The sequence below is a fragment of the Carlito syrichta genome, unplaced genomic scaffold, assembly GCF_000164805.1.
Source record: "Carlito syrichta isolate Samal-C Ts95f unplaced genomic scaffold, Tarsius_syrichta-2.0.1 Scaffold56418, whole genome shotgun sequence".
NCBI lineage: Eukaryota > Metazoa > Chordata > Mammalia > Primates > Tarsiidae > Carlito > Carlito syrichta.
This window is the reverse complement of record NW_007000514.1, coordinates 37436-52298: the sequence shown is the minus strand read 5'-3', so window position 1 is coordinate 52298 and position 14863 is coordinate 37436. Positions and strand designations below refer to the sequence as shown.

At 57.5% G+C, this 14863-nt stretch overlaps 1 protein-coding gene across 1 annotated transcript in view; it reads right to left on the bottom strand.

Moving 5' to 3' along the window:
* Nucleotides 1-14863, bottom strand: part of IGHMBP2 (immunoglobulin mu binding protein 2) — a gene marked incomplete at its 3' end in the record, with an annotated part of 22026 nt that overhangs the window by 2845 nt on the left and 4318 nt on the right. Inside the window, exons 3-13 of the mRNA XM_021708084.1 lie at nt 14534-14726; nt 14255-14352; nt 11734-11897; nt 10287-10487; nt 8628-8775; nt 7073-7247; nt 4250-4429; nt 3850-3965; nt 2996-3090; nt 1892-2015; nt 136-969 (exon numbers count right to left, since the gene is read on the bottom strand). Coding sequence (XP_021563759.1) covers nt 136-969; nt 1892-2015; nt 2996-3090; nt 3850-3965; nt 4250-4429; nt 7073-7247; nt 8628-8775; nt 10287-10487; nt 11734-11897; nt 14255-14352; nt 14534-14726 — 2328 coding nt within the window. The remainder of the gene's footprint in view (nt 1-135; nt 970-1891; nt 2016-2995; nt 3091-3849; nt 3966-4249; nt 4430-7072; nt 7248-8627; nt 8776-10286; nt 10488-11733; nt 11898-14254; nt 14353-14533; nt 14727-14863) is intronic.

The window sequence follows — 14863 nt, the reverse complement described above, 5'->3', positions numbered from 1 at the left end:
CTCACCTCAGCCTCCCAAAGGCGCGGGATGACAGGCTGAGCCACCGAGCCCAGCTTGGCCTCTGATTCTTTCCGCAGCAGGGCCGACACCCCCAGGAGGGGCGCCACAACTGGGTCATTAGCTGACACGACTCACCTTTCACTTCCTTTTTCTTCTTCCTTTCCAGAATCTTCTGCTGGCCTTTCTTGGGGGGCTGCTCCTGCCCACCCCTCGGCCCCTGTGGCCTCTCCATGTGCAGCGCCCTAAGATCCAGCGGGGCTGGGCCACGCTGCTCCTCGGGGGGGTGTTCGGTCTCAGCAGGGCCGGGGGGCACCGGTGGAAGGGGGGCTTGGCCACCAGGCCCGGCTGGGGGTGTCGGGGCCTCCAGGGCCGGCTTGCTCACAGTGACGGCCCGCTGCCTCCCCTCCCCAGCGCTGCCATGCCGCAGTCCCAGCTCCTCGGCTATCTGGTGGACCCGCAGCCTGTCGTGGGAGCTCAGGGACGCAGGGAACTCCAGCTGCGTCTCGTCACTGGCCACGAACCCCGCGAGCACGGCGCGGAAGCGGTCCACGCCGTCTCTGCTCTCGGCGCCCTCCAGGCCGCTTCCACCAAGGCCAGGGTGAGCAGGGGCCTTGGAGCCCGTGGGCGTCCCACTCGGCTTCTTCCCGTCCCGTCTGGTGGCTGCTCTGGGTTCCCGGCCGCCCCCCTGCTGCCCGGGAGTTTTTCCGGTGGATGGGGCGGGGCCTCGGGGCTTCCCGGTGCTGTGACCGTGGCCCTGGGGACCCTCGTGAGAGTAGTTTTCCGGGACGATGTCATCCAGATACTCAAAGGCCGTGCGCACCTCCCCGTGCTCTGTGAAGTGCTCCACCAGGGTCCTCAGGAACGCGTGGCTGGCGACGGTGCGCGAGTCACAGACGACGGCCACGTGGCGCCGTGCGCGGGTGACGGCCACGTTGATCCGCCGGTCGTCAGCAAGAAAGCCAACGTCACCTGCGGAAGGGCCAGAGCAGAGTGGGGGCAGGCCCTGGCCGAGGAATGGCAGCAGGCCCCTCGCCTAGTCGGCAGCCACCACCACATGCCATGTCCTCAGCACCCTTGGCCGCCTGCACACCCCACACTGCCCGACTCCACACGGTCGCAGTCACGCCACACCTGCCTGGCACTGGCTGCCACAGGGACCAGTGGAGCTCGGGGAACCCGGTGTGGGTGCCGGTAGCCCCGAGTGTCACTGCTTCCAAGGCGACTCCTTCCTAAGCCCAGACTTGGGACTGCACAGGGAACGTGGCTGCAGCTGACACGGAGGGACACGCACGGGCCGCCCGGGGCTTTCTATCCTCTCCCCACGCAGCAGACCCACTGCCCCCTCTGCTGTCAACCTCCCACCAGAAACACGAAGCCCATCTACAAACTGTGATTCTGGGCACAACTTTTTTTTTTTGCGTCAGGGTCTCACTCTGCCGCCCAGGCTGGAGGGCAGTGGCACACTCATGGCTCACCGCAGCCTCAACCTCCTGGGCTCAGGTGATCCTCCTGCCTCAGCCTCCCAAAGTGCTCAGATTACAGGCCTGAGCCATCGAGTCTGGCCTGGGCACAACTTTCTCACTGAACGAGACACCCGCAAACCCCAGCAACATGAGAACCACCCCTGAGGCTGATCCACATCAGGCTGAAGACAAGCTCTGGGCTTGGGGCTCCATCCCTCGGAAGGCCGTCCAGGCCACTTCCAGCCCAGGGTGTGCTCCCAGCCCGCACCCCAGCGAACTGCACCCTGAGCGCACGCGCGTGCCTCTGGGCCTCCACAGATTCTATTCCCTCTGCCTGGAACACCCCCCCTCCCCGCTTTCTGCCCCCCTGGGCTGTGCTGGGGACAGCCTGCCCCACCGCCAGAGGCCAGGACAGTGTGGACGCTCACCTCGCCTGTTGGATCGGACGAGGGACAGGACCACAGCCTCCTTCTCCCGGCCTTGGAACCCGTCGACGGACTTGATCTCCAGCTCTGGGTGTCTGTGCGCGAGGCTCTGTCTCAGCAGGTCCACCTGGAAGAGCGGTGGGACCGTGGCTGCCTCACGCAGCCCCCGCGGAGGCGCCGTGGCCCAGGGAGCCCTGCAGGAGCCCCATGGTGTCCCCACATGCCCTTCTCAGACACACAGACAAGCAGGCCTGACACCCCGTTGTGGCGTTGTGTCACTTCTTCTGGCGTCTGACAGCTTCCGGCCGCAACCCTGTGTGTGACACCTACACCAGGGGAGGGAACAACCGGTTCCCCGGATCCCACCATACTTGAGCAGGTGTGCTTTCCCTCTGCTTTTTCTTGTTTTGGGGCAGGGTCTCATTCTGTCACCCAGGCTGGAGCTCGCTGCACCTCAACCTCTGGGGCTCAAGTGAGCCTCCGGCCTCAGCCTCCCAAGTAGCTGGAACTACAGGCATGTGCCACCATGCCCAGCGAATTTATTTTTATTTTTTGTAGAGACGAGCTCTTGCTGTGTTGTTCAGGCTGGACTTGAACTCCTGGCATCAAGCGATCCTCTTGCCTCAGCCTCCCAAAGTGCTGGGATGACAGGCATGAGTCGCCACACACAGCCAGGCGTGCCTTTCCCACTAAGGGAGGGATGTGGAAGGCACCTGAGCCAAACCAGGAAGACTCACAAGGAGAGCCTCTGTGGGAAACCCCACGGATGGACAGGCTGCCTCACCAGCCTTGGCCCACGGTTGCCGGGCACCCAGAAGAACTGGCCGTTAAACAGAGACAGCACAGGGGAACCAGGCGGAGAGGTCAGGATGGGGCGGGGGCGTGGCAGAATGAAGCAGATGGACAGACAAATGGAGGACAGACAGATGGACAGGCGGGTGGAAGGGCTCTTGTTGATGTCCTGTGGGCCCTGGACCCGATCACAATGAAGCCCACCCTAGCTCTGGACTTTCTGGTCACAATGGCCAACAAATCACCCTGTCCTTTTAGCCCCTGGGCTGGGTGAGTCCCACCTGCTTTGCGGATTCACCTGGGTCCCTCTCTCACCTGGAGATTATAGGGTGTGATGACGGCGATGTCCTGTGCCGGGACACCAGCATCCACCAGGGCCTGGATGTGCAGACCCACCAGGCGCACCTCGCCTGGGGAGAGAGAGTGGGCTTGCAGATGAGGGACACACTGGCTGGCACCTGTCCTTTGCGCTATTTTGTCATGACCGGCTGATCCCACCCTGTGCCTAAGTGGTCTCGTGGGAGCAGGTCACTGAGTCAGAGGGCGGCCAGGGTGGCAGCGCCCAGTTGACCTGAACTACTTTTTTTTTTTTTTTAGTCAGAGTCTCACTCTGTCACCCAGGCTGGAGGGCAGTGGCACGCTCACAGCCACCGCAGCCTCGACCTGCTGGGCTCAGGCGATCTTTCCGCCTCAGCCTTCCAAGTAGCACGCCACCATGCCCGGCTAATTTTTCCATTTATTGGCGAGACAAGGTCTCACCAAGTTGCCCAGGCTGGTCTCAAAACCCTAGGCCTAGACAATCCTCTCGCCTTGGCATCCCAAAGTGCTGGGGTGACAGGCGTGAGCCACTGTGCTCAGCCTGACCTGTATTTCACATGACAACGAGCACCTTTTGGGGACACGTGGGCGTGCATCCTGGGAGTCTGAGGCCGGGAGGTGGGAGAAGTCGCCTGAGTCGTCTCATGGCCAGACCTGCCAGGCAGACAGGCCACTGTGCCCGGGGGAGACTGAGATACCGCTGGCTTGCCCCGCTGAACTGGCCTGCCCCGAGGACAGCACGGGTGATCCCAGCCTCCGGGGTGCTGGACTCCAGGTCCCTCCCCTCCTGTCCTTCACTCGGCTCCCCGATCAGGCCGCCCTCTACAGACCCCCGCCCCCCACAGGCTCACCGGGGTTTCCCTTGGACTGCTCGTCCCCCTCCAGCTCCAAGAGCCCACAGCCGGCCGTGTCCACCAACAGCAGTGGTACACCGGTCTCCTCGGTGGCGGCCACGCCCGGGAGGTCCCTGGCATCGGGCAGGAAGGCCACGGGTCAAGGCCAGGCCAGGGGGTGGCCAAGACCCTTCCTGAGAGGGAATGGGGGCGGGGCCTGCCCTGAGGAGCCACAGTGGGGACCCTGAGCAGGCCCAAGCCAGCTTCGAGGGCGAGGCCACGTCCCTTCCAGAAAGTCAGAACCTTCCAGAACATGCTTCAGGCTGGCTAGCTGCTTAGAAACAGGGGATGCGGGTGGGCCGCTCGGGGAAGGAGGACAAGGAGGGGAGGCCGGGCGGGGGATGGAGGAGCCACTCGCCTGAGGAGGTGGCCCGCCACGGAGGGGTGGGCCGTGAGCCGCCCGCCGTACATGGCCTCCGAGGCCCAGCGCATGACGGCCTGGTGCATGCGGTATTGCACGGTGAGAGTCCGCACCGCCGTCCCTTGCTCCTTGGCCAGGCGCTCCATCAGGCTGAGCGACAGTCCTGCCAGCGCGGCCCTGTACACGGGGAGGGGCAGGAAGGAGGGCCTGAGTCCCGGGTGCAGGTGGGAAGCCACGGGCGAGCGAGGAGGGTGGCCCAAACCCCAGGAGCCCCTCACCCGGGTTCCCCCCGAAAGGCGACCCAGGGGAGGGGGGGCCGAATCACAGCCCCAAAGACGCCTACACTCTACGCGCCAGGATCTGTGAATATGTGTCCCTCGTGTGACGACACAACTCTGTGGTAAGGTCAGAGACCCTACGTTATCCCTGTTCTGGTCACAGAGCCTGGGGGCGTCAGAGAAGGCCACATGACGAAAGCCTGGCAGATGCCACGTGGCTGGCTTCGAAGACAAGAAAGCGCCACCAGCCCTGAGATGTGAGTGGTCTCTAAAAGCCAGAGAAGGCGAGGCCCAGGTCCTCCCCTGAAGTCTCCAGAAGAACCAGTCAAACCTTGACTTGCACCTAGTAAGGCTGACTTAGGACATCTGGCCTCTGGCAGTATGAATTCGTAAACCTGTGCTGTTTGAAGCCACCACGTTTGTGGTGATCTGTTACAGCAGCGATGGGAACTCGGTAGAGGTAAGTGAAACAGGGAGCCCTCATCCACCCTCACGCAAGGGCCTGCTCCTCCTGGGAACAGCTGGCAGTCTCTGACTTTCCCGGGAGCCAGGCACAGGCACACCACATGTGAATTAACTCACTTAGTCCTCGCAGCCCTGGGAGGCGGGTGTTGTTATGATTCCCGTTACAGTAAAGGGAGCATAACACAGAGAGGCTGAGGCACCCGCCCCAGGCCGCCCAGCTGCTGAGCTGCAGAGTCAGGACCCACCATCTGCAGCATCTCCCTCCAAGTGGACCACCATCAAACCCCGCCGGTTATCTGGAAAGTGGAACTGGGAAGACCGTTAAGTCCCCTTCCGAGACCCCCCCGGAGCTCCGAAGTCCACTGTGGTCACCCTCCATGCCATGAGCTCGCAACTAACAACCGCCAACGCCGAGGAGGGAGGCCATCATGCGATGACCTGAGCCCACGTGGTGACCCAAACCGAGGCAGCCCCAGAAGCTCCCAGCCCGCCTCCGCCCAGCGTCCCACACCAGCCTACTCTCTCTCTCTCCAGGGACACAACGGGGTCCCCGACGTCCTCCACCCAAAGCTTTCTGGAGGACGAGGCCCTCTTCTGAGGATGCCGGAGAGCCTCCCAGGACAAGCCGACAAATCAACACCCCACCCCACCCCTCCTCGACTGGGGAGTCTCCGCTCCGACCCCTGCACGCTCCCATAGGACAGTCCCCGATCTTTGCTTCAAGCACCTGCTCGCAAGCTCCTGCTCTGGGGCAGTATCCCTGAGGACTCCTTCTCTGAGGTCGGCGGCCCACAGCCCTCTTATGAGATTACACGTCACAGACTTGCTGGCTCAGCTTCCAGTCCTCAGAAAACCCGCAAGCCCCCAGCTCGTGACTCCAACACGCCTGCGCGCACTCCAGAGAGCAACAGAAAGCAGAGGAAAGTCAGGCAAGGGACCCCTCGCCTGTGAGCCCAGCCTTGGGAAGCTGAGGCACGAGAACTGCCTGAGACCAGGGGTTCGAGACCAGCCTGCGCAACTTGGCGAGACCCCGTGTCTACAATAAATCAAAAAATTAGCCAGGTGTGGTGGTGCACGCCTGGAGTTCCAGCTACTCGGAAAGCGGAGGCTGAAAGATCGCCCGAGCCCAGTAGGTCAAGGCTGTGCGGCCATGGACATGCCACTGCACACCAGCCTGGGAGCAGAGTGAGACCCCGAAGAAAGGGAGGGAGGGAGGGAGGGAGGGAGGAACCAGAGAAAGCAATCTTCTCCAGGTGGAAGGACAGCTCCTTGAAGAGCGCTACTCCTCAAGGACGCCTTCCTGAACTCAGACTTGTTCAAAGACAGCCTGCATGCCAGGCCCGTTCACAAACCTCACAAAACTTACATTCTAAAAGGGAAGGTCAGCAAGTGGCCAGGTGACAACCGGCACCGTCAGGAGTGACACGTGTGAAGAAATTAAGTCAGCTGGGACAAGGGACTTGAGGGGACAGGGCAGTCACGGGACCCCCCGCGGAGGGGTCATGAAGGGTGCACGCACCCCACACCTCCAGGGGTGGCATGGTCCAGGCCAGGGGACAACCAGGCCGTTGTGGCCCACGCAGGGCGGGAGAGCGTGGGAAAGAGGCCAGAAGGAGGCAAGGGCAGCTCCTCCTGCCACCAGGGCAGCCTGTGCCAGGCCACAGCCCCAGAGCACTGATGTCTCTGCAGGGCGGAACATGCCTCGCTGTGTTCCCCACCCAGCGTCCACCATCTGGGGACATGTCTGCAGGATGAGGGCCGAGGAATCTATGTCAGCTGTCAGCTGACTCACGGCCGGTGAGCCCAACCCAAGGGACGCCGCCACCAAACCCGCCTGGCTCACGAGGGGACATGCAATGCAACATGCCGGGTCCAGGCGGATCTCAGGCTGCAAAGATAAAGGCGTGCCAGATCCCGTATCTGGACAAACAAACGTGATGAAACGGGGTGAGAGGGATGACCAGGCAGCGTGCAGAGGAGGCCTCCCCGCGAGTCCAGAACCAGCCGCTGGACCAGAAGGACACATAAAGGGGAGGCAGGGAGGGGCAGAGAAGGGCGCCTGCACCAGGGGCCTCACTTGTGCGAGACGGTGGTGGGGGGCAGCTGCTTGTGGTCTCCAGCCAGGATGCATCTTCTGGCCTGCAGCAGCGGGATCCAGCAGCTGGCCTCCAGGGCCTGGGCGCACTCGTCCACGACGACGATGTCAAAGTGGCCCTCGGGCAGCAACTTGAGAGGACCGTCGGGAGAAGCTCCTGCTTGAGAGAGGGAGACGGAGCCTGCAGGGGACGCTGGTGGCTTCCCCAGGGCTGCAGGCACAGTGAAGGGGATGAGCTGAGTCACAGTGAAGATCTTTTTTTCTCTGAGACGGGTCTCACTCTGTCACCCAGGCTGGAGTGCAGTGGCACGCTCATGGTCTTCACAGCCTCTACCTGCTGGGCTCAGGCGATCCTTCTCCCTCAGCCTTCCAAGAAGCTGGAACTACAGGCGTGCACCACCACACCCGGTTAAAGCCTGTGTTCAAACTGTGTGAGCTGGGCACAGTGCCTCATGCCTGTAATCCCAGCACTTTGGGAGTCCGAGGCAGGAGGACTGCTTGAGCCCAGGAGTTGGAGACCAGCCTGGGCAACATAGGGATACCTTGCCTCTAATAAAAAAAAATTCAAAAAAATTAGCTGGGAGTGGAGGCACATACCTGCCGTCCCAGTTACTCTGAAGGTTGAGGCAGAAGGATCACCTGAGCCCAGGAGGTTGAGGCTGCAGTGAGCTGTGATTGTGCCACCGCCCTCCAGCCTAGGTGACAGAGTGAGACTCCAACTCAAAAAAAAAAAAAAAGAAAAAAGTGTTTAACTACAAATTTAATTTTTTGAGTTAGAGTCTCACTATGTCACTCAGGCTGGAGTGCAGTGGCACACTCATGGCCACTGCAGCCTTAACCTCCTGGGTTCAGGCGATCCTTCCACCTCAGTCTTCCAAGTAGCTGGAAGTACAGGTGTGTGCCACCACACCCGGCTTATTTTTTTATTTTTTGTAGACACAAGGTCTCACTATGTTGTCCAGGCTGGTCTTGAATGCCTGGGATCACGCAATCCCCCCTTCTTGGCCTCCTAAAATGCTAGAATTACAGGCATGAGAAAATGCACCCGGCCAGAATTTCTAGTTAAAAACTCTGCAAAGAATATTTCAGATTCAGAAGGTTTCACTGGTGAACTGTACCCAACATTTAAGGAAAAAATACCAGTTCTACAAAAACCCTTTCAAGCCGGCACGGTCGCTCATGCCTGTAATCCTTACATTTGGGAGGTTGAGACAAGAGGACTGCCTGAGCCCAGGGGTTCCAGGCTAAACTGGGCAACTTGGCAAGACCTCGTCTCTACAATAAATCAAAAAATTAGCCAGGCATGCTGGCATAGGGCTGTGATTCTAGCTACTGAGGAGGCTGAGGCAGAAGGATCGCTGGAGCCCAGCAGGTCAAGGCTGCGGTGGCCATGAGCGTGCCACCGCACTCCAGCTTGGGTGACAGAGTGAGACTCCGACTCAAAAAAAATCTAAAAAAGAAAGAAAACTGAAGAGGGAGCACCCCAACTCCTTCTCTGAGGCCACACAGCAGGGGGAGGGGGGTGGCAACCCCTCACCTGTGTTTGTGGCAAGGACCACATCCGCTGAGGCGAGGCTTTCCCGCATGGCCGCCTCCTCCCGTTCCTTCAGCTCTTTCCTCAGAAGCTTAATTTCGTTCCGAAAATTACTCTTCTCCTTCTTATCCTGGGTCTTTCTGTTTTTGGCCTACAAAGGGAAGCCAAAACCAATTATCCACAGGACTCTGTACTTTTTTCACTCCATCTATGAGGTGCTTTTGTCTGTCATTCGTTGCGCAGCTCAATAACCTTCCAGAAAAGCTGTTCACGTCAAGAACTGTTCCTGAAGAAGCCACAGCCACAAGCGAGACTAAGCACCGTAGACTCTAAGTCACCTGAATGTCATGGTCACCTGCACAGGGAGGGCTGGAGGGGAACGTCTGAAGTCCTGGAAGGAGACTGCTCATCACCGTAAACTCAGATGAGTCAGGACCTGCCCGGCCCTGCACGGTGTCCTGCTGACCCCCTCAGGTGAAGCGGCAGCCACTGCCCCGCACACGACCTGGGCTGCAGGCGTTCACTCGCAGACAGGCCGAGACCCACTTAGCGGTCCATGTTTTCCGAGAGATTCAAAAACACTCTCTCAGGTCGGGCTCAGTGGCTCAGCCTGTCATCCCAACACTTTGGGAGGCCGAGGTGAGAAGAATGCCTGAGCACAGGGTTTGAGATCAGCCTGGGCAACTGGGTGAGACCTTGTCTCTACAATAAAGCAAAAAAAAAAAAAAAATTAGATGGGCATGGCAGCTCGCATCTGTAGTTCCGGCTACTTGGAAGGCTAAGGAGGAAGGATCGCCGGAGCCCAGCAAGTCGAGGCTATGGTGGCTGTGAACGTGCGATTGCACTCCAGCCTGGGTGACAGGGTGAGACTCTGACCCAAAAATAAAAAAAAAAATGCTGAGTACAATTCTCTATTGAAAATAGGCAGTCTAGCCGGGCTCGGTGGCTCAGCCTCTAATTCCAGCGCTTTGGGAGGCTGAAGTGAGTGGACTGCCTGAGCCCGCGGGGTTCGAGACCTGCCTGGGCAACTTGGCGAGATCTCATCTCTTCAATAAATCAAAAAAATTAGCTGGGCGTGGTAGCGCGCACCTGTAGTTCTGGCTACTTGGAAGGCTGAGGCGGAAGGATCGCCGGAGCCCAGCAGGTCGAGGCTGCAGTGGCCGAGAGCGTGCCACTGCACTCCAGTCTGAGCGGCTCCAACTCAAAAAAAAAAAAGAAAATAGGCAGTCCAGGCCAGGTGCAGTGGCTCAAACCTGTACAAGCACTTTGGAAGTCTAAGGCAGGAGGATCACTTGAGGGAGAGTTCAAAGCCAGCCTGGGCAACACAGTGAGACCCATCTCTACACACATTTAAAAATTAACCAGGTGTGATGACACACGCCTGTAGTCCTGGCCACTCTGGAAATTGAGGCAGGAGGATCACTTGAGTCCAGCAGGTCGAGGCTGCAGTGAGCTGTGATTACGGCACAGCACTCCAGCCTTGGCGACAGAGCAAGATGCTGTCTCTTAAAAACAAACACCGAAATGGGCAGTCCAGTTTTCAAAATGAGTAAACGAACTGACGGGCCCAAGAGAAAAGCGAGAGGCGTGCAGAGGGACCACTGCCTGGAAGGCCAGGGCCGGAACACCACCCGCCAAGCAGACACCAGCTGAGACACATACGAAGACCTGGTCGATGTCCTTCCTGATGTCCGCGACAATCTGGGCACTGTCGCTCCGGGCCAAGACCGCGTCCAGGGAATGCTGCTGGATGGTCTCCAGGAGGCGCGCAGGGTGCCCCAGGCGCAGAATCCGGCGCTTGCAGCGAGCCAGACGCTCCACCAGATTATCCACGGCAATGTTGGAGGGCGCACAGCACAGAACCTGGGGACACCGGGCTCAGGTTAGGGTGCGCTCACTTCTCTGTTAAACCACTTGAGGTGACACAGAAACAGCGGAAAGCCCAGAGGGAAAGAGAGAAGGAAGGCCAGGCCCAGGGGCTCATGCCTGTCATCCCAGCACTTGGGGAGGCCCAGGTGGGAGGCTCACTAGAGCCCAAGAGTTCAAGACCAGCCTGGGCAACATAGCAAGACCTCGTATTTATAAAAAATACAAAAATTTGCTGGGTGTGGTGCCTCACACCTGTAATCCCAGCACTTTGGGAGGCCGAGGCGGGAGGACTGCTTAAGCCCAGGAGTTCAAGACCAGCCTGGGCAACACAGCAAGACCTCATTTCTTAAAAAAAAAAAAAAAAAAGAAACAAAGAAACAAAGAATATATACATAAATAAATAGTTTCAAAAGGCCCTTTTTCGAGCATAAAGAATGTAAGTGGACAATGAACTTTATATTCTACTTCTCAGGAAAGCAGTCATATGTGAGCTGCACACACGTGTCCTATCAGCCAGACTATCTGATTAACTGTAATACCCTCTCTCCCTCGACCAGACACTGGACTCCTGAAAATCACAGAACGGGCCCTGACCAACCCCACCCACCCCCAGCATGCTCACACACACAACAAAGTCCTAGCTTACTTTTAATTTAAATAGAAGGTGCCCAGTTAAACCACCCGCACTGCACCCTAGTCGTCTGTCCACAAAAGCTTCTGCAACCACAGAGACTTCCAGATTCTTTCTCGGGAACCCAGGCCAGTGTTTCTGGGTCGGTTTCCCAAGTCTCATGGGACGGCAGGAAATCCAAAGGGCTGCCAGGTGTGGCAGCTCACGCCTATAACCTCAGCACTTTGGGAGGCTGAGGCAGGAGAATCGCTTGAGCCCAGGAGTTCAAGACCAGACTGGGCAAACATAGCAAGACCTCGTCTCTACAAAAAGATAAAAAAATGAGCTGGGTGTGTTGGTGCGTGCTGTAGTCCTAGCTACTTGGAAGGCTGAGGCAAGACAGCCAGGAGGTCAAGGCTGTGCTGAGCCAGGATCGTGCCACTGCGCTCCAGTTTGGGCAGCAGAGTAGGACTCCAACTCCAACAAGAAAAAGAAAAAAGAAACAAAAGGGTCAGCCCATCCTTCATTAATGAGCACCCGGTGATGAGCCCAACCAAGCCCTCCTCAACCCCTCCCCACCCGAGACTGGGACCCTGCTGGGCATGACGGGAGGCCCCACCCGCTGCCCACCTTTAAGCCTTGCTTCACAGCTTGAAGAATGATTTCGACCACAGTCGTGGTCTTCCCAGTGCCAGGAGGTCCGTGGATGATGGCAAGTTCCTTCTGGGTCAGCGCAAAAGAAACCGCTTCCTGCTGGGAGGCATCCAGGGAGGCGTTGAAGAACGTGAGCGCGTCTGCGGAAGAAGCGACCACGTCAGACTCTAGTGTGCTAGTTCAGGGGTCCCTAACCCCCGCCACAGACCTTAGAAACTGGGCCACACAGCAGGAAGCGAGTGGCGGGTGCGAGAGCAAAGCTTCATCTATGTTTACAGCTGGTCTCCATCACTCGCATGACCGCCTGAGCTCCGCCTTCTGTCAGATCACCGGCAGCGTGAGATTCTCATAGACGTGCGAACCCTATTGTGAATTGCGCATGCGAGGGGTCTAGGTTGCATGCTCCTTATGAGAATCTAATGCCTGATGAACTGAGGTGCAGCTCAGGCGGTGATGCCAGTGCTGGGGAGTGGCTGCAAATACACATTAACATGAGCAGGGAGGCTGGACTGCTCAGAGACCACCATACATCAGATGCTTGCAGACTCATATCAAAACCCTCCCAGTGAGTGGCAAGTGAGTGGACAGACTTCAGTTATACAGCTGTGTCTGGGGGTCAGCTTTAGGTCACATCTGACACTTCTTTTACTCCAAACATGGCCCACCCATGATTTTATTTAACACTTCCGTCCATGCCTCTTTTTTAAAAAATGGGGACTTGTATAATTATTTCATTACATATGACAATGGAATAATAGAAATAAAGTACACAACAAATGTCACATGCTTGAATCATCCCGAAACCACCCCCATGGAAAAACTGTCTTCCATGCCAGTCTCTGATGCCGAAAGTTTGGCGATCGCTGTTCTAACTGGTGTTCCTCGTGGGTATGCAACACAAGGAAGCTGCTAACCTCCACAAGGCCGAGCAATCAACGCAAGAGTCATCGGCTTTATTTTCAAAAAAAGTTTCTCCACGAACAGGCAGGTGCAAACCGTGGACCACATCCAGCCGGCTGCCTGTCCTGGTCGGTACGATGGAGCACGCCATCCCCCATCCAGGCACAGACCACCGTTAACACTTGCTTCTGTGTGGTGGCCCACAAGGCCTGAATGTTCACCACCTGTCGCCCTCTGGGAAAAGCGGCCAGCTCACACTCCAGAGTAATGGCACTGAGGTCAGTGTTTCCTGGAACATGTAAATGTCTACCACGCTGGCCCTCTTCTAACTGCGCATCAAATAACAAAAACAAATGACAAGAAAAGATGAACGGATTCCAGGACTGTGTTTCTATTCTGAATCTTCCACAACCACCTGCTTCTTGGGCTCTGAGCTCTTGAGAGCAGGCACTGTCCTGCTCAGTCTTGTGGTCACAGCGTTCACGACACGGTGCCCGTCCAGAAGGGCCCAAATGATGAGGGGCAGGGGTCATGGGCACGCATGCCAATTAGACTCCTGAGACTGAGGTCAGCACGTAAGACAGTTACAGGAGCCAGGCGTGAAGGCACACGTCTGTAGTCTCAGCTACTTGGGAGGCTGAGGCAGTAAGGTCACTTAAGCCCTGGAGTTCAAGGCTGCAGTAAGCTATGATTGTGCCACCGTAACCCCACCTCGGCAATAGAGCAAGACTCCATCTCTTAAAAAAAAAAAAAAACCCTAGCCATGAGGGTAGAATATGGGTCTAGTGACAGGCTATCGATTCCCAAGTTCCAGGCACAACCCCCTAATCCACACCTCAGCCTCTTTGTTATAGCTAAACTCAAAACATACTGAGGTCCCTAAAACATAGTAAATAATTTCCAAATGCTGTACAGTGGCCCCTCAATCAATATATGGCAGAAATAAAATACTGAAAAATTAATCAGAATTTCCACAGGGAGGAGCCAGGCATATAATCCCAGCACTTTGGGAGACAGAGGTGGGAGGATCGCTTGAGCCCAGGAGTTCAGGACCAGCCTGGGCAATATAGTCAGAGCTCGTCTCTATGAAAAAAGGTTAAAAAAAAATAAGCTGAGTGTGTTTGTGCATACCTGTAGTCCCAGCTACTCGGGAGGCTGAGGCAGGAGGATCACTTGAGCCCAGAAGTTAAAGGCTGCGGTAGCCGGGCTCGGTGGCTCAGCCTGTAATCCCACGCCTTTGGGAGCTGAGGTGAGTGGATTGCCTGAGCCCGCGGGTTTGAGACCCGCCTGGGCCACTTGGCGAGACCTCATCTCTACAATAAATCAAAAAAAAAAATCAGCCGGGCGTGGTAGCGCACACCTGTAGTTCCAGCTGCTTGGAAGGCTGAGGTGGAAGGATCGCCAGAGCCCAGCAGGTCGAGGCTGCGGCGGCCAGGAGCAGTCACTGCACTCCAGTCTGGGTGACAGAGTGAGACTCCGACTCAAAAAAAAAAAAAGGCTGCAGTAAGCCATGATCGTGCCAACGCACTCCAGTCTGGGTCACAGAGCGAGACCCCGATTCAAGAGAGAAAAAGGAAGAAAACCCCAAAGTGCTTACGTATTTCGCTGGCCGGACTGGGGGCCGCCACGCCAAAGAGCACGTCTATGAGCGAGGCTGTGGGGCCAGAGTGATACTTCTTCAGTGCAATCAGAGCCCTGGCGGGAAGAAGGCCACAGTTAGAACTCAGCAAAGCCCAGAGGGTCAGCGCCCCAGCCCCTGCCAGTGCTGCCACCGTGGGTGTGGGGGGCTCATGGCTTGCTGCTCTTTTGTTCTGGAAGCGGCCAGCGTTAGCGGTGTTTACAGAAGACGCCAGCGAGGATGGCCAGTCACACTCACTTCTTCATTCGCTGGTAAGTGATGTCATTGTCAAGTTTCAACAGTCTGTAGGAACTCTCTCGGTCCAAGCTCAGCTGGAAATCGTGGGACTCGTCAAAGGCCACTGTGAGCAATTTCTGAGTAATGCGGGTCACGATCCCAGTGGCCAGCTGACTGCCCTCGGTAGCCGCGTCATACAGACCCACGATGTCGCCTGCAAGGCAAAAGCTCCGTTACACAAAACGCCGAACAAAAGTTAAACGCTAGCCAGGCTCGGTGGCTCAGCCTGTCATCCCACGCCTTTGGGAGGCTGAGGTGAGTGGACTGCCTGAGCCTGTGGGTTCGAGACCC